This window comes from Octopus bimaculoides, chromosome 1 (genome assembly GCF_046866305.1).
Source record: "Octopus bimaculoides isolate indiv1 chromosome 1, ASM4686630v1, whole genome shotgun sequence".
Classification (NCBI taxonomy): domain Eukaryota; kingdom Metazoa; phylum Mollusca; class Cephalopoda; order Octopoda; family Octopodidae; genus Octopus; species Octopus bimaculoides.
Window position 1 is genome coordinate 60,770,089 of NC_142928.1, and position 17,847 is coordinate 60,787,935.

The 17,847-nt window shown below is 35.6% G+C and overlaps 1 protein-coding gene across 1 annotated transcript in view; it reads right to left on the minus strand.

The window, feature by feature from the left end:
- Window positions 1–4,668: 4,668 nt before the first annotated feature.
- LOC106871359 (uncharacterized) overlaps window positions 4,669–17,847 on the minus strand; it is a 35,461-nt gene continuing 22,282 nt past the window's right edge. The window contains exons 4-7 of the mRNA XM_089351778.1: window positions 15,288–15,372; window positions 11,835–11,926; window positions 7,428–7,554; window positions 4,669–5,139 (exon numbers count right to left, since the gene is read on the minus strand). Of these exons, the coding sequence (XP_089207904.1) occupies window positions 5,074–5,139; window positions 7,428–7,554; window positions 11,835–11,926; window positions 15,288–15,372 (370 nt within the window). The 3' untranslated portion in view covers window positions 4,669–5,073. The remainder of the gene's footprint in view (window positions 5,140–7,427; window positions 7,555–11,834; window positions 11,927–15,287; window positions 15,373–17,847) is intronic.

Genomic DNA, 17,847 nt, shown 5'->3' on the forward strand with positions numbered 1-17,847 from the left:
TTCTTTAGAACTAGAATATGAGGCAAAGGAAGATCTTTTTTTTAAAAAAACAACCCTTTCAGTTCTCAGCTGACATCCCTAGAAAATCATAAAGTGGGAAATTAATATAATCCAGGGAAGAGATGGAGTGCAGAGTAGCAGCGATGCATGGTAACTGCAGAAGAGATATTCTGTTAGGAGATGATCACCCATTTCTACTGCCAATGCTCAAACCTTATACTCCTTTCAGCATGGCAAACTTCACTTTTGACAAAGTGAGGGCAGTGGTGGTAAAAGCACACATAAGTTCTGCTTCGCGGAGATCTGGTACCACTTATAGAATATACAAAAAACTGCTTACTGCTGTTGAGTAGGATAGCAAAACTTTTACATTTGATCTGGAAGAAGTAGAAGGAGACCTTGTTCTGGACACTCGTAGGGTGCTGTTTCGTCTCAAAAGAAGAAAACTTAGCAAGACTTCACCAGTTTCGAGCTCTCTTTTAGATGTTGAGGGGAAAATATTTAAGAAAATCATTGCTATAAGGTTAACATCACATCTCCTGGCCAATGAGTGCATCGATACGAATGTCCAGAAAGGAGGGTTCTCAGGTTACTCTGGATGCCTCGAACACACATCAGCAATGCCATTAAGAAGGCAAGAGGAACAATAACTCCCTCTTCGTTGTATAGTTGGATCTTGCAAAAGCATGCCGACTAAATAGTCCTAAGCGCATTCGAGTACTACCAAATACCAGCATAAGTAATCGGTCTCATAATGGCACACCTAGATGTGCTGTTCACCGTGGAAAATGTAACCACTAAATGGCAGAGACTGGAAGAAAGCATATTGACAAGATGCATAATTTACATGATGCTGTTTGTGGCGACCATGAACCTACTGCAACAGGTGGGAAGGAGGCCCAAAACAAACGAAAACACAGAAAGTTTAGTTTGCAGTGCCTCCGTGAACGATGGGGAACGTTGGACTTTGAGATCGCTGGAAAAGATGGTGATATGGTCCCTCCAGAAGTTCAATTCAGCGAAATCTCTGAGATTGAATATCCTCAAAGGAATGCTGATAAATGACATCTTCGACATTCAGGGCTCTGAGACTCCAAACATTTCAGAAAATAAATAGTCCGATGCCTTAAGAAAAATTACGAATATACCTCTAAGGATATTGACAATGACGAAGGCACTAAGATTCAACTAGACTGGGTGAGGTTAGTTGATAAAAACCAACTACCTTAAAAGTTCAAGGTATGGTGCTTCCAGTATGGCGTCATACACAGCCTGCAGTGGCCATTTTTACTTTGAAACTTTGGCATGACTCGTACAGAGGCAGTAGAGAGGCTGTGTAGTTAATTCGTGCGAAAGTGGCTGGGCTTTGCCGCAACTTCTAGCTCAGTCAATCTGTATGGCAAGGCTTCTAAGTTCTGCCTAACAATTTCGTTAGTAGTAGACGAAAGAGCAATTAGCAATTTGCTTGTCTAAGGATGAGAGAGTCAGACACACACCACACCACACCACACCACTGTCTCTCTCATTTATATATATATATATATATATATATATATATATATATATATATATATATATATATATAATGTACAGATACGTATACTTATATATACACATACATACAGGCTTACAAAAAGGACAAAAGGGATAAATGTCAATGCTTGTAAACCCACTCACCAGTTGTGGTGTGTCTGTATTTGACTTATTTGCCTTTTTACCAAAGGATCCGTCGTTCAGTAGAGGAAGATCTCTGGATGAAGGGAATAGAGTTTACACAATAGGGACATTGGATATAGTGGGACTAGGCACTGAGACACCCACCTTCTAGGAAAGAATTCTAGGAAAACTGCCTTCATCCTTCGTGCTGTCACTGACTTCTTGCCAACTCCAAATAACCTTAAGATATGGAGCAAAGAAAGAGATGACTCATCCTGCAACCAGTGTAGAACTACATTTTGACCAAGTGCGCTAGGGCACCGGTTGAAGGCCGCTACAAGTTGAGACACGACAAGGTCCTTGCAGAAACCGCCTAGTTGATTGATGTGCAAAGGGTTAAAGGTGAACAAACACCAGCCAACACCACAGTTAAACGGTATCAGATTACTAAGGGATGGCAACATAGCTCTAAAGAAGAAAACAAAGGCTGGGGACCAGTTTTATATTTTGCATCCAGCTTCTGACTGAAAAATGTTAATAAACCTGAAGGACAGACTCGTCTTCCCTGAAGAGACAGCGGTAACATCACGCCGATCCAATATGTTCCTGCTGTCAAGGAAGACGAAGGCAATCTTCGCAGTCGAACTCACAGTACCCTTGGAGGACAGATTCTATATTTCCCACCAGCTAAAGAAAACAAAGTATCAGGGCTTAGTCGACAAGGTTCTTGCCAAAATGATGGTATCCAGTTTAATTTCCTATTGAAGTCGGTTACCGAGCCATTTGAGCGTGGTCGGTGCGCTATTTCCTACAGATGATAGGGCTGGAACCCAGTCAGCTGAAGAAAGCCACCTAAGATATAGGCACGGTTGGTGAAAGAAACTCAGGTTGGCAGGCGAAGGCTCGTTCAGTCATTCCTATTCCAGTCGTGCAAAGCATACAGGCTAAGAAGCGAAACGCTTGCGACCCTGGGATAACTGCTGACAATATGGAAGGTTAACCAGCATTGCAATGGATTGCAATGGGCTTAGAAGAGCTTGCAAAATCTCTGAGTAACTGCTTCAGTCTGTGTTTGAGGTAGATCACCCCTGATATTTATTTCACCTAGAATGATTCACTTACAATGATGCATGCATAAGATAGTGGAGGAACAACTACAATTACGCATAAAGATATTCTAGACTACTCCCTGAAACAAGCTTTGAGCTGAATTACTCAAATGCAATATTTTTACTATAGCACACACAAACAGACGCATGCACGCACGCACGCACGGACAGACACACACACACACACACAGAGTCGTAGGTGCAGGCATGAGTGTGTGAATGAGAAGCCTTTTTGGGAATCACCTGGTTTTGGGTTCTGTCCCACTGTGCGACACCTTGAGCAAGAGTTTTCTACTATAGTGCCGAACTAACTAATGCTTTGTAAGTGAATTTGCATGTGTAGGCATATATATATATATATATATAAAGGAATTTCATTGAAGAGATTTTCCCCATGTGGCGAGTTTTCGTGGGAAAAAATATATAAAAGAAGGAAAATGCATACAATTTATACATTTTTATTACATTTTAAAGAATAGAATATAATGGTAGTCGACAGGTTTCGCGTTATGCTAATCATAACATTGCAATTAGTGAAAACATTGTAGTTTCGTATTTTCTTAAGAAGTTTTACGAAATTGCAGTATTCTCACCAAATTCAATGTCATGTTTAGCGAAACGCGAAACTGGTCGACCATCATAATGTTCTATCCTTTAAAATATATGAAAAATATATAAACTGTGTAAATTTTCCTTCTCTTATTATATATATATATATATGTGTGTGTGTAAATTTGTAGTTTAAGATATGAATTCAGAGAATCGTGTAACTATCATAGAAACCTCCTCTTAGGAACTCGGCTAACAGACCACATAGTAATCCAATACAAAGAAGTGTAATGCAAAGTGTCCATGCAGCTGAAATTCAGAAGATTCGATCGATGAAATTATTCCCTGAGGAGTATATAAACTATAAGATGACAAATTTCTTTTTTGTGTATGGAAAACCGAGACTAGATAATATTAGCTTTGAAGTATCAGTCTTTCATACATTGTATGTATAACGAGAAAATTTTGCGAGCATAACTGAAGTCGAATTGTTGGTGTAATCATGATTTTCTTGTGATCTGATGCGCAAGATTAACTTGTGAATATACAATCGACTTACATAATGCGTAGCATGCATATTCATGCGAACATGTAAACATTATTCCAAACTGAATTTATTATAATAATAATTTTTTCTCCCTACATTTATATATTCCTTTCATATTGTGTTCTCTACACATTCTCATTGAATCTTCCTAGCGTCAACAACCTCCTTGCGACAATGTACCTCCAGACGCATGCGCATATAAGGATACACAATTTCCGGAAAATGGACATGAGTTAGAACAAGAACAGTAACAAACGAGTGAAGAATCAATATATATATATAAATATATATATATATATATATATATATATATATATATATATATATATAGTCCATATGTTTATTTGGCAAAAAAAAATAAAAATGTCCATCGAAATGCAACAATATCTGTTTCAACACACCACTTCACATCAGGAATCTTTGCAACACAAATTCATAAACCTGTATATATACCCACATTCACCCAAAGGTTTTGTAACCCCCTTTGTGAGGCACATTTTGCTTTTTATGTTATTGCCTTTGTGGTCAATAAACTGCGCCGGTAATTTAACAGTATTCATGTCTTTAAAAATTATTCTTTGTTTTTGGATTTTTACTCATGATAATAAAAAAAATATTAGACGCATGCGTGGCAGTGTTGTAAGAAGTTTGCTCCCTAACCACATGGTTCCGGGTTCAGTCTTACTATGTGACACCTTGAGCAAGTGTCTTCTATAACCTCGGGCCGACCAAAACCTTGTGAATGGATTTGGTGGTCGGAAACTGAAAGAAGCTGTCGTATAATATATACCCACGGATGTGTGTGTCTTTGTGCCTGTGTTTGTTCCCCCACCCACCATTTGACAAACGGTGTTGGTGTGCTTACGTCCTCATAATTTAGCAGTTTGCCAAAAGGAACAGAATAAATACCAGGTTAAAATCAAATCAGAACCGAGCTCTATTCATTCGACTAAAATTGTTCAATGTGGTGCCCCAGCATGGCCACAATCTAATGACTGAAACAAGTAAAAGATAAAAGATTATTATAGTTTTAAAGTCATTATCATATATTAAAATCATCATCATTATTATTATTATAGTTTCTTACAGTGTCTTTACCTTCGTGGAGAGTAACTTCAATCTTGTATTATTATTATTATTATTATTATTATTAGATGTTGGGCTCTTATGGAAGTATTTTGCTGAATTCATGTTTAGTTTTGAATTTTGTTCTTAAATACTCTCATAGCCTCCTGATTTCGATGATTTGATTTTAGAAAACGTGTAAGAGAAACCGTCCTGAAAATTAGAGAAGAAAATGGAAGATAAAGCGCAATAGATAGAATATAATTACAAGCTCCTATTCCATCTATATTGAATAGCATGATATGAATATCACCTCACAACGAACTGCTTAATCTTTTACCATTTCTACTAAATTTAAGATGCACAAGGGGCTGCTGAAAAGCCCCTGGACTTGAGTAAAAGAAAATACAGGAGGATTAGTTAATTATGATTTTATTCAAAACATATTCTCCCTCTCAGATTCACACACTTATTGCAGCGGTCCTTCAGTTTGTTTAACCTCTGTAAGAGAATATATATATATATACACAATATATATATATATATATATATATATATATATATATACTTTATTTAAAAGCAACAGAAATAACAAAAAAACCGTTACTCTGAGTTTCACGTTCCCGTTCATCGGACAGCTGTCCGATGAACGGGAACGTGAAACTCAGAGTAACGGTTTTTTTGTTATATTTCTGCTGCTTTTAAATAAAGCATATTACTCTACCTCTGGTATTTGAGTACTCTTTTTTCCACCTTGTTGCACATTTCATGTGCTTACTCCGGTATATATATATATATATATATATATATATATATATATATATATGTGTGTGTTGCAAAGTGGTAAGTAAATCCTTTATTGGGTCTTCAACCAGTAAAATTAGAGGATAAACCGATTAATCGACCATAAAATTTCAAGCATTAATAATTCTTTCTATTATAGGCATAAGGCCTGAAGTTTGTGCGAAGGGGGCTAGTTGATTACATCGCCCCCAATGTTCAAATGATACTTATTTTATCGACTCCGAAAGAACGAAAGGCAACATCGACACCAGCGGCACTTGAACTTAGAACGTGAAATCGGAAGAAATGCCTTTATGCATTCTTTTCTATGCAGTAGTGATTCTGCAAGGTCGCCATTCAATAGGTACTTAAATATTAAGACTGGAGCAAGTCTGTGGGAACGATTTAATTGACCAATGTACTTGAGTGGTACTCTTTAGAGAGATGAAAGGAAAAGTATACTACAACAGATTTTCAAATTAGGAGCATAAAGAAACATAACTAATAACTAAACTAGTTTGTTCGACACTTTAACGATTATGCTGCTAATCTACTGCTACTTTGCGTTAGCTACTGATAATCAACTGCTACTTGACTAAGAGCGAATTAATGATATTGCCAACCCACTTTCTTTTCATTAAAAGCGATTATAATTCAAACATTAATTCCAGATGTTGAATTAATGATTAATGCCATATTTCATCGGTAAGAGATCAGAGTTGTCTTAGCAGCATTATAGGCACCCGGGCAAATCGATGCACTGGGGTTTATTATATTTATTTATTGACAGCAAACCACATCGTATATATATCAGGATTGAGCCCCTAGATCCAGTGTGTCCATGCTGTAAGACGGCACTGCAGGAGACGACTAAGTAAAAAGAAAAGAATGGTGAAATATCAAAGGTTTTTCTTCTAAGAGCAACCAACAAGCCTCCTAAGACTATATATCTTTTAGTGGTTAGAATTTTCTTTTCATCTTGGCACATGAGATTAATTTTTGTTTCAACGTTAAATGTTTAAAACACAATAAGAAAGAAACAGTTCATCATATTATCTGGGTGTCCAGTTTTGTAAAGATATAATTACTAAATCTACCTAGTAGATATGTAGAGAGGGAAATATTTCTTTGTTGCATATTTGATGTAAAGACAGCGCTATCCACAGACACTTCCTAAGCACTGGGTGAAAAAAAAAAAAACGAGAAATTTCTGTACTCTATTGAATACAAGCAATAAACAAGGGATTAATTGCCAAGTATTGTTGCTAAACATTGTAAAATATATATTTCCTTTGTGAGAAACGATGCATTTAAGGAATTAGACTAGAAAACTTAATGATAGCATGGGAATTAGAAGCACAAATAATTGTTTGATACTAATAAATCTCTCCGAGGTCGACGTTGTATATTAACTTGTGTATTATCCTCTCAAGTTTAATCAAATAAATACCAGTTAAATATTGGTGTCGACAAAATCTATTTTTCTTCATCTAAGTAGCATTATGGTTGAGAAATCAATACTTGCAAACATCAAAATAAACATAGATTGACTAAAGCAGTTTCACACTCAAACCGCTTCATATTTTATTCAACACACACACACTACATACACATGCACACACATACGCACGCACGGACACACACACACACACACATTTACAGACAGACAGCGCAAATGTAATCTGCAGAATATTTTCTAAATAAAATGTTCAAGTTACCTTTATAAGAGAACCCAAATTGCTCCAAAGTCTAACGTTCGGGCATCGTTCCATTCCAGTTGAGTTTCGGTAAAACGAAGTGACAAGGCAACCTCCCACAATGTATACAATCATAATTGAAAATGTACTGAAAAATAATCGTTTCAAACAATGATATTTTCAGAGAAGTTGTTTTCTAAAGCTTTATGCAAATTATACACATTTACTTTGTACGTATGGAGAGAGGACAGAATCCATTATACGTAACTACAAAAGCAGTTCATTTTCGGTAAGTTGGCCTCTGTGAAACATTTCCTAATGAAGAATATAGACAGAATACTACGATTGTGTTAACACTAATTCTGCAGCTTACGTCCGTATCTTTTCCTATCTATTTGTTGCTAAACAGAAAATGCTACGGTTGGTTAGTCCCAAGTCAGCTCTAATCAAGTAGACCAATGGATTTCAGTCGTGACGAACCCGTCTTTGACTTTGTTTTCAAACAATAGTTCAACCATTACATTTTCCAATGTTTAAAGAAGAATTTGGTTGCTATGTCCGACAAGTTGAATAACCACGCAAGAAACTTCCTAAGTGGAATCGTTCTTAAGTAGTTGTCATTCATAGTCATTGTCTGTAGAGCACCCCACTAGTGGCAAGATATGAAACAGACTAAGAACAGCAGGCTGTTCGGCTGGTAGCATTGACGCATTTTCGATACTAAAGTTATTGGAATTATTTAAGGGTGACTTTGCGGTGCTGAATCTGAAAATGACATTAGTTTCCCTACATTAGCACTAATTTTTGACAAGTTTAAAGGCCCTATATTTGAGAATTCGCAACACTTAGCCTTCTAAGCCCCTCTTATTTCTATGATATAGTTGTGCCTGAATTGATATTTAGGTCATTTAATTAATTGCATATTAAATAATGGAATTAAAAATATTTATATTTTTATTAAGGCACGTTGACATAAAATGATCATTCTGAAATAAAATGCCAAAACATGTATACATTGTAACACTAAAAAACTAACAAAAATTAATCACAAAATATTTGATGACATTTTAAACAGTAATAATTTTCAAGACAATACAATAGCATCGACTAATTAAGAATATTAAAATATATCAGTCCTTCATGTTCATACGATATTCTTTTGTGTAGCGTAGCAGGACTATAATCGGAATGTTCCAACAGGAATCCCACCATTATATGCATTCCCTTTCTGCCTTGATAGCTTTCCATCATCCTTATATAGTGGTGGAACTTTACCTTTTGTTCGTCACTTAAATCTCCAAGATTATGTGGAAATCTGTCAAACAGCCTATGGAGGGAATTTACTTTTATGCCCATATTACTCCCAGCACTCATACTGTTATTAAGCACCCTTAATAATTCTTCATAATTGTCTGGTTACTTGTCACCCAAGAAGTTTTCAATAACTGAGGTATAACTACACCAAGAAGAAACTTCAATATCATTCATATATTTCTGAAAACTAGAATTTTTGGTAAGTTTACGAATATGATCAGCAGTAGATATTCTACTTTTGATGCAAACGCACTTGAAGCAATCACCATCTCTTTTCAAAGCTTTAACAAATTGTTTCATCAGTCCCAAATAAATATGGAGGGTAGGAAGAATGATATTTTGTCTTTGAGCTAATAGCTCATTAAAGGATGTTCAGTCTCCCTATGGTTATTCTCTCTCTTAAAGGCCATGTTACGTTTTTCAATTGATCTTGCTTTGCTCTATTGTCCCACAAGCATTTGAAGCAAAGATATTTTGTGTTCCTACTTTGCTATCCCAGCAAGAAATTCTCTATCTTTGAGTCAACGCGAATAGATCACAGACGCTCATGATAACAGAGTCCTTGAAAGACAGTTATGTTCTTTATATTGTCTGACCAATTGGTAAATATACATAACAGTTTCCATAGTGTAATAAAATACATTTCAAACTTCAGGTGTCTCTCTCTCTCTCTCTCTCTCTCTCTCTCTCTTTCATTCACTCCCTTTACCTCTCTCTGTATATACTTATAATCGACAATCTAGTTGTTACATTTCGAGAAAAGTTCAGCTATGTTATTTCCGTAGACAACATCTTCGTGTTCGCTAAAATAAGGAAGAAATGTCTACTCTTTCTTCAATAGGCTGTTATTTTAACTTGCTTGTAGACTGGTCTTTTCTTTTAGCCTGAATGCCAAAGATTCAGTAGACTACTTTGAGAGACTGAGATCTTATTTCAGATAATTTTTTCCTTTTTTGAGAACAGTTTTGGTATCAAAGAACTTATTACTCATAATTATTTTCCAGGCTACCATGTGTGGTAGACATTAAGCTTTGCATTTCTTCAACATCTGACAAGCGATGGTCAGGTATAGAAGGAAGTACTAGCATGAGAGTTTGCCTACCATGTAGTACAATTCGATTTGCAGATTCCAAATCAGGATATTCTTATGTAATTTTATAGTAATTGAAGCTTTTCATATTAACAGTACAAAACAACAATCATTCGTAGTAGTTTTACGGATCACACCACACGATAGGCACTCCGACGTTAAATTTTTTTCTTTTGCCTTCGTGCCATTGGTGAAAGGAATTTACTTAGATTTTAAATACATTATGGAGAACTCACGACTTAACTTGATCTCCAAACTTTGCTCCAAAATAAGAACGATATGCTTGCTTACAAAGTCAATGATATTTTTTCTCTGCTTTTCTCTAGGGTATTCACAACAGATACAACAGAAAACATGTTATTTATTCAAGCAGGTTCTTTATGACGAACTCATCTTTAATAGTTTATTACCTGCCATCATTAAGAATTACTAAATGAAAGAGATAATTTTAAATTTAGTTTTGCAATAAAAAAATTAAATGATATTGTAGAAAAGTAAAATATGTAGATAAAAACATTACAGCATCTAGCAAATATATTGAGAAAATATAGCGTAACCACCTGGGTATTCTCAGGTGGGAATTCCATATTTGATAATAAACATTAAATCATTAATCTTTCCTTTGTCAAAGTACTATGATCTCTGACCAAACATTACTCCTAATCTACATTTTAACCCGATTTTGAAACACCTCTGTATATCGTATTAAGGTGACATAAGAATTTAAGGTGAATTCATCATTTCAAAAACTGGAGTTAATCTGGTGAAACCAATGCAATTTTTATATTTAGGGCTTCCAAATTACCACAAATTCATTTGAATATTGTTGGCAACTGAAAAAAAAATAGTATTTTGCTAGCCAGTGTAACTTTTTTTTTTTTTGAGATAACAAAGCGATTGTGATTCAATACATTATTGATAATAATGTCGCTTATTGATTTATATTAGAAACGCTAATTTTCCTTGGAAGTTAATGAAAGAGCGCCTCCGATTGCCATAATTCTAAAGACAATGTTTCTTGATTTAGTTTAAACTCAAAAACTCTATTTGTACATGGTATTTGGGAACAAGAAAAATATCAGAAGGTAAAGCATGTCACCAAATAGAAAAAATAAAACAATATATTCTTAGAGAAAGACTGTGCACGTGCAGGTAGTTTCAACAAAACAACCATTCAAAAAATTGTTCTGAACCTCATTGGCGGCCTCAACACATCGACGTAAGAGAACTAAATAACAATTGCCCCATGCTACTTACAGTATCCACGCATCTTTGGCACTATGGAATTGTCAGACAGGTATCCCAGTGGTGGTGTTGCAGACACAACAGTCCAGGAAGTTCAAATCAAGAGAGGAAGGAAGTCATATGATGTTGAAGGTACATAACAACACAAAGAACTCTTCCGGATTTTGGCGTGTATAAACTATCATATGTTCTACACGTAAGACTTTTATCTGATGTGTTCGTGCGTTACATGCGAATTTCCATACCTTGAGCTGTACGATGATGAATCTCACAGATCTGCAGTTACTATCGATATGTCTGTTATAGTCAAATAAAAAATTGAGGTATACATTACGTTAAATCTAAACAATATGAGAGATTCCTATGTGGATCCCTTGTATGCTAAAAATAGACGTCAAACCGTCTTACCGATTTAGTGGTAAGACGGTTTGACGTCTATTTTTAGCATACAAGGGATCCACATAGTGATCTCTCATATTGTTTATATTTAAATAGAATTCACGGTCCTCGGATATTTTTAAGTATCCTGACCACTAGTTGAAATTTATATCATTTAATAATATTAATTTCTGCTCTTATTATTATGTTTAATGGTTTTCCATGTATAACTATTTTGCTCACAAATACGCACGACATCATACATTGCAGGTTTCAAACCTCTTTTTATATTCTTTCTTTTATTCATTTATTCACCACAAATCTATAGAGGGACAGAAGTCAACAGTAAGTGTTCCGCCAAACTCAAATTAGCCTGAATATGTGATAAACTTGACACTTACATGATAACGATTATGCTTCCAGTAGAAAGCTTTTTTGGTTCAACAGGCACGTGTGGTGTTTTTGAATGACATGGTCCTGAATATTCAAAGCACTGTGGTGGAGATATAAGAAAATTATAAAATTACACAAAATTTGTAAATTCTCGGGTCTTATATTTTTTGTATTTGTATAAAATGTATAACATATACAGAAATTATTTTCAGTATAAAAGATTCTAACTTGTCATTTTTCTTGCTGATTGCACCTGTAATCAACTATTCATGAAACAGTTCCATTCTCTATGCCGTTTTGTGCATAATCTTGTTTAAATACTTAAAACGTTACTCATCACCATGTAAAGATTATGGTTTGCTAATCAGATCATCTTCGAGATAGGCACATAGCCACACATTTTGGGAGACGATTAATTGATTAAGTCAGTGCTAGTACTTAACTCGTATTTTATTTTGTTGATCTCAAGAGGAATTTAAACGACATAATTTGAACACAGAAGGCAAAGAGCTGGAACAGGTACTGGAAGTATTTATTTGTTTAATGCTCTTACAATTCTACATATCCACCTTCCTGTCGAGGCCATAATGAGACTTTAGTAGAAAGTGGGTTATACATCTTTAGATTGTATACCTGACTTTCTACTATAAAATTAAAGAAATTGACGGTACGCTGAACTCCAGACTAAACAACTCAAACAACATTTATTTACTTGGTAAAACATACAAATCTTTTAGTTATACATCTTTAGAGGTGAGAATAACGAGCTGTCTAGTATAAGACCGAAAGATGTAGGGACAGCTTTTAAACACACGTCCATGCTCAATCGCTGGCCAGCGAGAAAGAGAATGAATTGAGCGGGAAACGCTTGCTTGTTTAATTTTACGCATGCGTAAGACTACGCATGCGCAGGCGTTACTACAGAGCTCCCTCGCCAGAGCGAAAACGCACGATAAATAAAATCTGTTAGAACGCCTGAGGCAGGATGGCCACTGAAAAACCACCCACAAGATGTGGTACAAACACACACAAAGAAAATTCAAAGAAATGAAATGTACACTTGTGAAATACATGCATGCAACGTATAAATGAAATGACAATGACAAAACAACCGTGATGACAACTGTCCAGGAAACTGGAATCACGCGATGTAAAAGTCTGGGAGTTTGTTTTCCCGGAAAGGAAAGAAAATGTATGAGTGCACAAGTGTGTGTGTGAGAAAAAACACAGAACATGCAATGTATAAATGAAATGACAATGACAAAACAACCGTGATGACAACTGTCCAGGAAACTGGAATCACGCGATGTAAAAGTCTTGAGTGTTTGTTTTCCCCGAAAGGAAAGAAAATGTATGAGTGCACAAGTGTGTGTGTGAGAAAAAAAACACAGAACAAGTGAAAGTGTCTGTAGTATAGACTGCGAAAAATCCCAAAACACCGAGATAGAGTACATTGATGAAGACGTCGGCGCAGGAACTGCTATAGCTGTGTTCTGTATGTGTGGTGGTAATGATATTGATAGTGGTAATGATTCAGTTGAAACTTGGCGACGTCGGGGGGAATGCTTGTAATTGATAGTAGTAATTGTTGTCGTCACGGTGGTAATCTTGGTTGGCGCACGACGCTGGTGGCGAAAAGGCTGTTTCGTGATGAGTGTTTGAAGAGGTACGCTTTTACAGAACGATCGACAGACACAATTTCTGTACGACCATTAGCGAAAACCTCGAAGAAAAATTTTCTTAACCCAAGATGAAAGAACGACCGTGCGAAATGAACAACAAGAGTTATTGTGTGGCATAAAAGATGTATGTGTAATGTGAGAGTGTGAAATGTGACATATACAAACATAAAAAGCAGGCCGTAAATCCTGTCTGTTTTTCGTGAGTGGAAAAAATCCACTCTAACAGAGACGAGAATAAAAACCGCGCTTGTTGAGTCGTGTTGACTATGTTTGGAGATGTTGGTAATGAGTCAGTCTCCATGGCCGTATTTGTTCTTTAGTCGAGGTTCACCAGTTATAAGTTGGTAATCCGTAGTTCATGCTGCGTTTTTTCTTCGTCGGGGGTCACCACTTTAGTAGAAAGTGGGTTATACATCTTTAGATTGTATACCTGACTTTCTACTATAAAATTAAAGAAATGAACGGAACGCTGAACTCCAGACTAAACAACTCAAACAACATTTATTTACTTGGTAAAACATACAAATCTTTTAGTTATACATCTTTAGAGGTGAGAATAACGAGCTGTCTAGTATAAGACTGAAAGATGTAGGGACAGCTTTTAAACACACGTCCATGCTCAATCGCTGGCCAGCGAGAAAGAGAATGAATTGAGCGGGAAACGCTTGCTTGTTTTATTCTATGCATGCGTAAGACTACGCATGCGCAGGCGTTACTACAAGACCGAAACAATTTCAGACGATGTAATTAAAACGCACTCAAGGATATAATTAAAATTTTAGCAATGCCTAAAATTTTAGGTATTGCTAAAATATTTTAGCAATGCCTAAAATATTAGGCATTACTTCTTGTATTTATTTCTCAGAGCATATTAATTTATAGCTTCCGATTTGATACTCAATAAATTCAAATAAGTTAAAACTAACTTTACTAACTTACAACAATTAATTTTATCAAGCAGAAGTTGATAAAGGTACAGAGTAAGACTCTGTTCCTTTATCAAACTGTTCCTGTTCTGATATGAATTCTGAAACTAACCGGAAGAAACTAGAGTATTAAATTTAGTCCAACGCTTCATATCATTCAGTATGGCATTTCTATAATCAGAATCTACTCTTGGGACGCATTATTTCAACTGTAATGTTATCATCAGCTCGAATATGTTTGAGGCACGCTTGAAATGGTGAACAAGCTAATCACTGCGCATTGTTACGGAAAATATATCCAGTTTGTTAACAAATGGTGTGTATACACCTATTTCAGTGATAACTACTCCGAAATGCTTGCATCGCACGGTCTGGGTAGGTGGCGCTGTGAGCTGATGTAGGTGTATATATACCATCTAGCAACAAACGGGATATATTTTCCGTGACAAAACGCAATGAGTAGCTTGTTCACCGGTTGGAACGTGCCTCAAGCATATTCAGATGAAAATAATATTGCAACCTTATTTAACACGGCTTAGCGCTCCTCCTCCATTATTTCAAATGGTTAAAAATAAATTTCCAATAGTTAGTCATATTTCAACTACATCTGAAAAAACAAGTTGAAATGCGATTTTCATCTGAACGAGCTTCAACGTGATTGTTATTCCGAAATATATGCAAAATCACACCCAAATAACATTAAGAAAGAAACATTAGATAGCGTAATCTATTCAGAAACGATGTGAGGATGGCCATAGACTGACCGCATTTGACAATAGGACTGCTCGGTCGAGCCGACTAGGGGCTCGAAACTCTGCCACGTCCAAAACAACTAAAACTAAAAGTTACTCACCAGAATTATATCTTTAGGGCATTGGTCTTTCACCTTGAAATTTATGTGCATAGCATCATTACAATTTAGCATGACTACAGCATAACTGCCAAGAAAGAAAAAATGGAATATTAATCAATCTACTCTTCAACGCATGCGTGATTTTAGTAATGCATAAACACATAAGACATAGTTGAGTGGTTAATACTTTTAATGTGTAAATTTCGAAGCATCGTGTTAAATTCTAGTCTAGTACTTTTGCATACAAACACATATACATATACATAAATACATACATACTACTTGCATACAAACAAGTATACACACATGCGTACATAATTCATAACACGCATACGTAAAAAAGCACATTCATACTTCTGTTCTAAAGCATCAATTTATAATCGGGAGAGTTAAGTCATGCAATGTTTTGTTTTTGATATGTGATGCCTACATGCTAATATGAAAGTTTAGTCAACATACTTCTTTAGGTGAAACATTTCAAGAGCAAAATACACAAATTTTACTATCTAAAAGTTATCCGTAACTATTTTCTATATACGAAAGTCTGTGTCCTATATAGTTGAGATCTAATAGATAGGAACATGTCCACAATTGTTTTTCGTCTGTTAACAAAAGCCAGTTTTCCCTACTTTAATCTCCTAAAGATAAAAATTAAGTTTGAGTGATCAATTTCTAATTTCTTAAAATCCCTCTTTCCTTTGAGTCTGCTAACTGCCACTAGATATTTATTTTCTTTCACTTAGAGGGAAAATACAATTAAACATTTTCTTGCATATAGCATTTAGTATACCATCTATCGATATTCATTCTACTGGCACATATATCTACCTTAATCTTATTTCGAGTTATAAACAAATCTCGTTTAATGATCCCATTAGTTATAAACAAAAATCCTCTGTATAGTCACATGAGCTGTCAGAAAAGGCTGACAAATTTTACTTAAATCAATCATCTTATAATATTAGGAAATAGCACATTGAATAATGTAGTCTTACAGACCATTTGATAAACGTTTTGAAGGTTATGGTTAGGATGCACTTCATCATAGATCTGCTCGATCAATAGTAACATGAAGGTATACAACAATAGCAGCAACATCAAAAGACCTAACCGGTCAACGAAAAAGTACTCAGCTTACTAGAAATAACCCAATTTCCTTCAAAGTTCATCTTAATATCTTTAAAAGAATGTAGAGCACTGTTTGAATAAAAAATGAAAATGACCTTCCCATCTTTTATTTAACTGGAACGCTTTTTGATTAATGCTGATTTGGAGTTAAGGATTTCTAGCTACTGCCCAAGGTCTGAAATTTTTTGAGAGGAAGTGTTAGTGGATTAAATCGACTTTAACACTTGACTGATACTGTCTTTTATCGACTCCGGTGGAATGAAAGATAACGTTGTTCTCGACAGGATTTAAACTCATATGACAAAGAGATGGAAATAAGGCGGTGCATGTTATTCGATGCTTTAGTGATTCGGCGAATCCACCAACCCCATCAAAAGTTAAATAAAAATAACAGTTTAACCAGACGAAATTTGCCTTGTATTTTAACGATATGGTTCAAGAAAATTGATGATGCTCTATAGCAATCAACAAAACAAGTTCATTACAAGATGTTGAGGACATTTCAAGGTGTTAGCATAATCTAATAGAAATAGTAGCCAAATATTTCTCAGATCAAACCCTAATGTCTTAATAAATTGTGGTCTTGGCTTATATAGACTTAAGAAAATGATGTGATGATCGAAACTGAAATATCTTTGTTCGTATGTCGATCTATTATGGCTGACCTGGACGACGGCGATAACGACCATCACCACCAGCACCACCAACAAATATGACGACATCGACGACGAAAAAGATAAGAAGCTTGTACCTATCACTTCTATTTCAGGCGTAATATTTCAAACTGATTTTTAACATATGCCTTTGACGTTTCTAGAAATTCTTCCGAGTATTTTCTTGTGTCGTCAATATAGAGTTCATGTTTCAGAGGAGTACAGCTGGGTTATAATAACGCAAATATTATAGATGTAGAGCTTGAAGGAGAGTTTTAGGTCACTGTCTATACAGGATCATTTCTCCAATGTCTCAAACATTTTGGCAGCCTCCACACACCTCAAGTTGATCCCAGAATCTAGAAACCCATCCCTAGAGCTGGCAAGTTACACAAAAGAATCTACAACATCAAATCTGATCTCTTTAACAAGTATATCGACTTCAATATACAACTCTCTTGGAAAAAATGCAAACATCATCTTCATTTGCTTCGAACTTATTGCAAGTTCAAAAGCAGTAAAGACACCCGCGAAAAGTTTCGTTATTTTTCTCTTGTACCGCGTAGGCCTCAAGGTCTCGATCATCACTGTACAATAAACTGCGAGCTAAAGTTATAAATATCTTCAATCTGAAACGATTTAGATTATACAGTACATGTTGTGAGATAGTGAACATAAATTTTTAAATGGCAGTCCTTACAGCAATTACAAGTGGGGTGTATATGGTGAATAAAGTTAGTACATGTATATCAACCCCGATCAACACCGTTGTCCTCTGC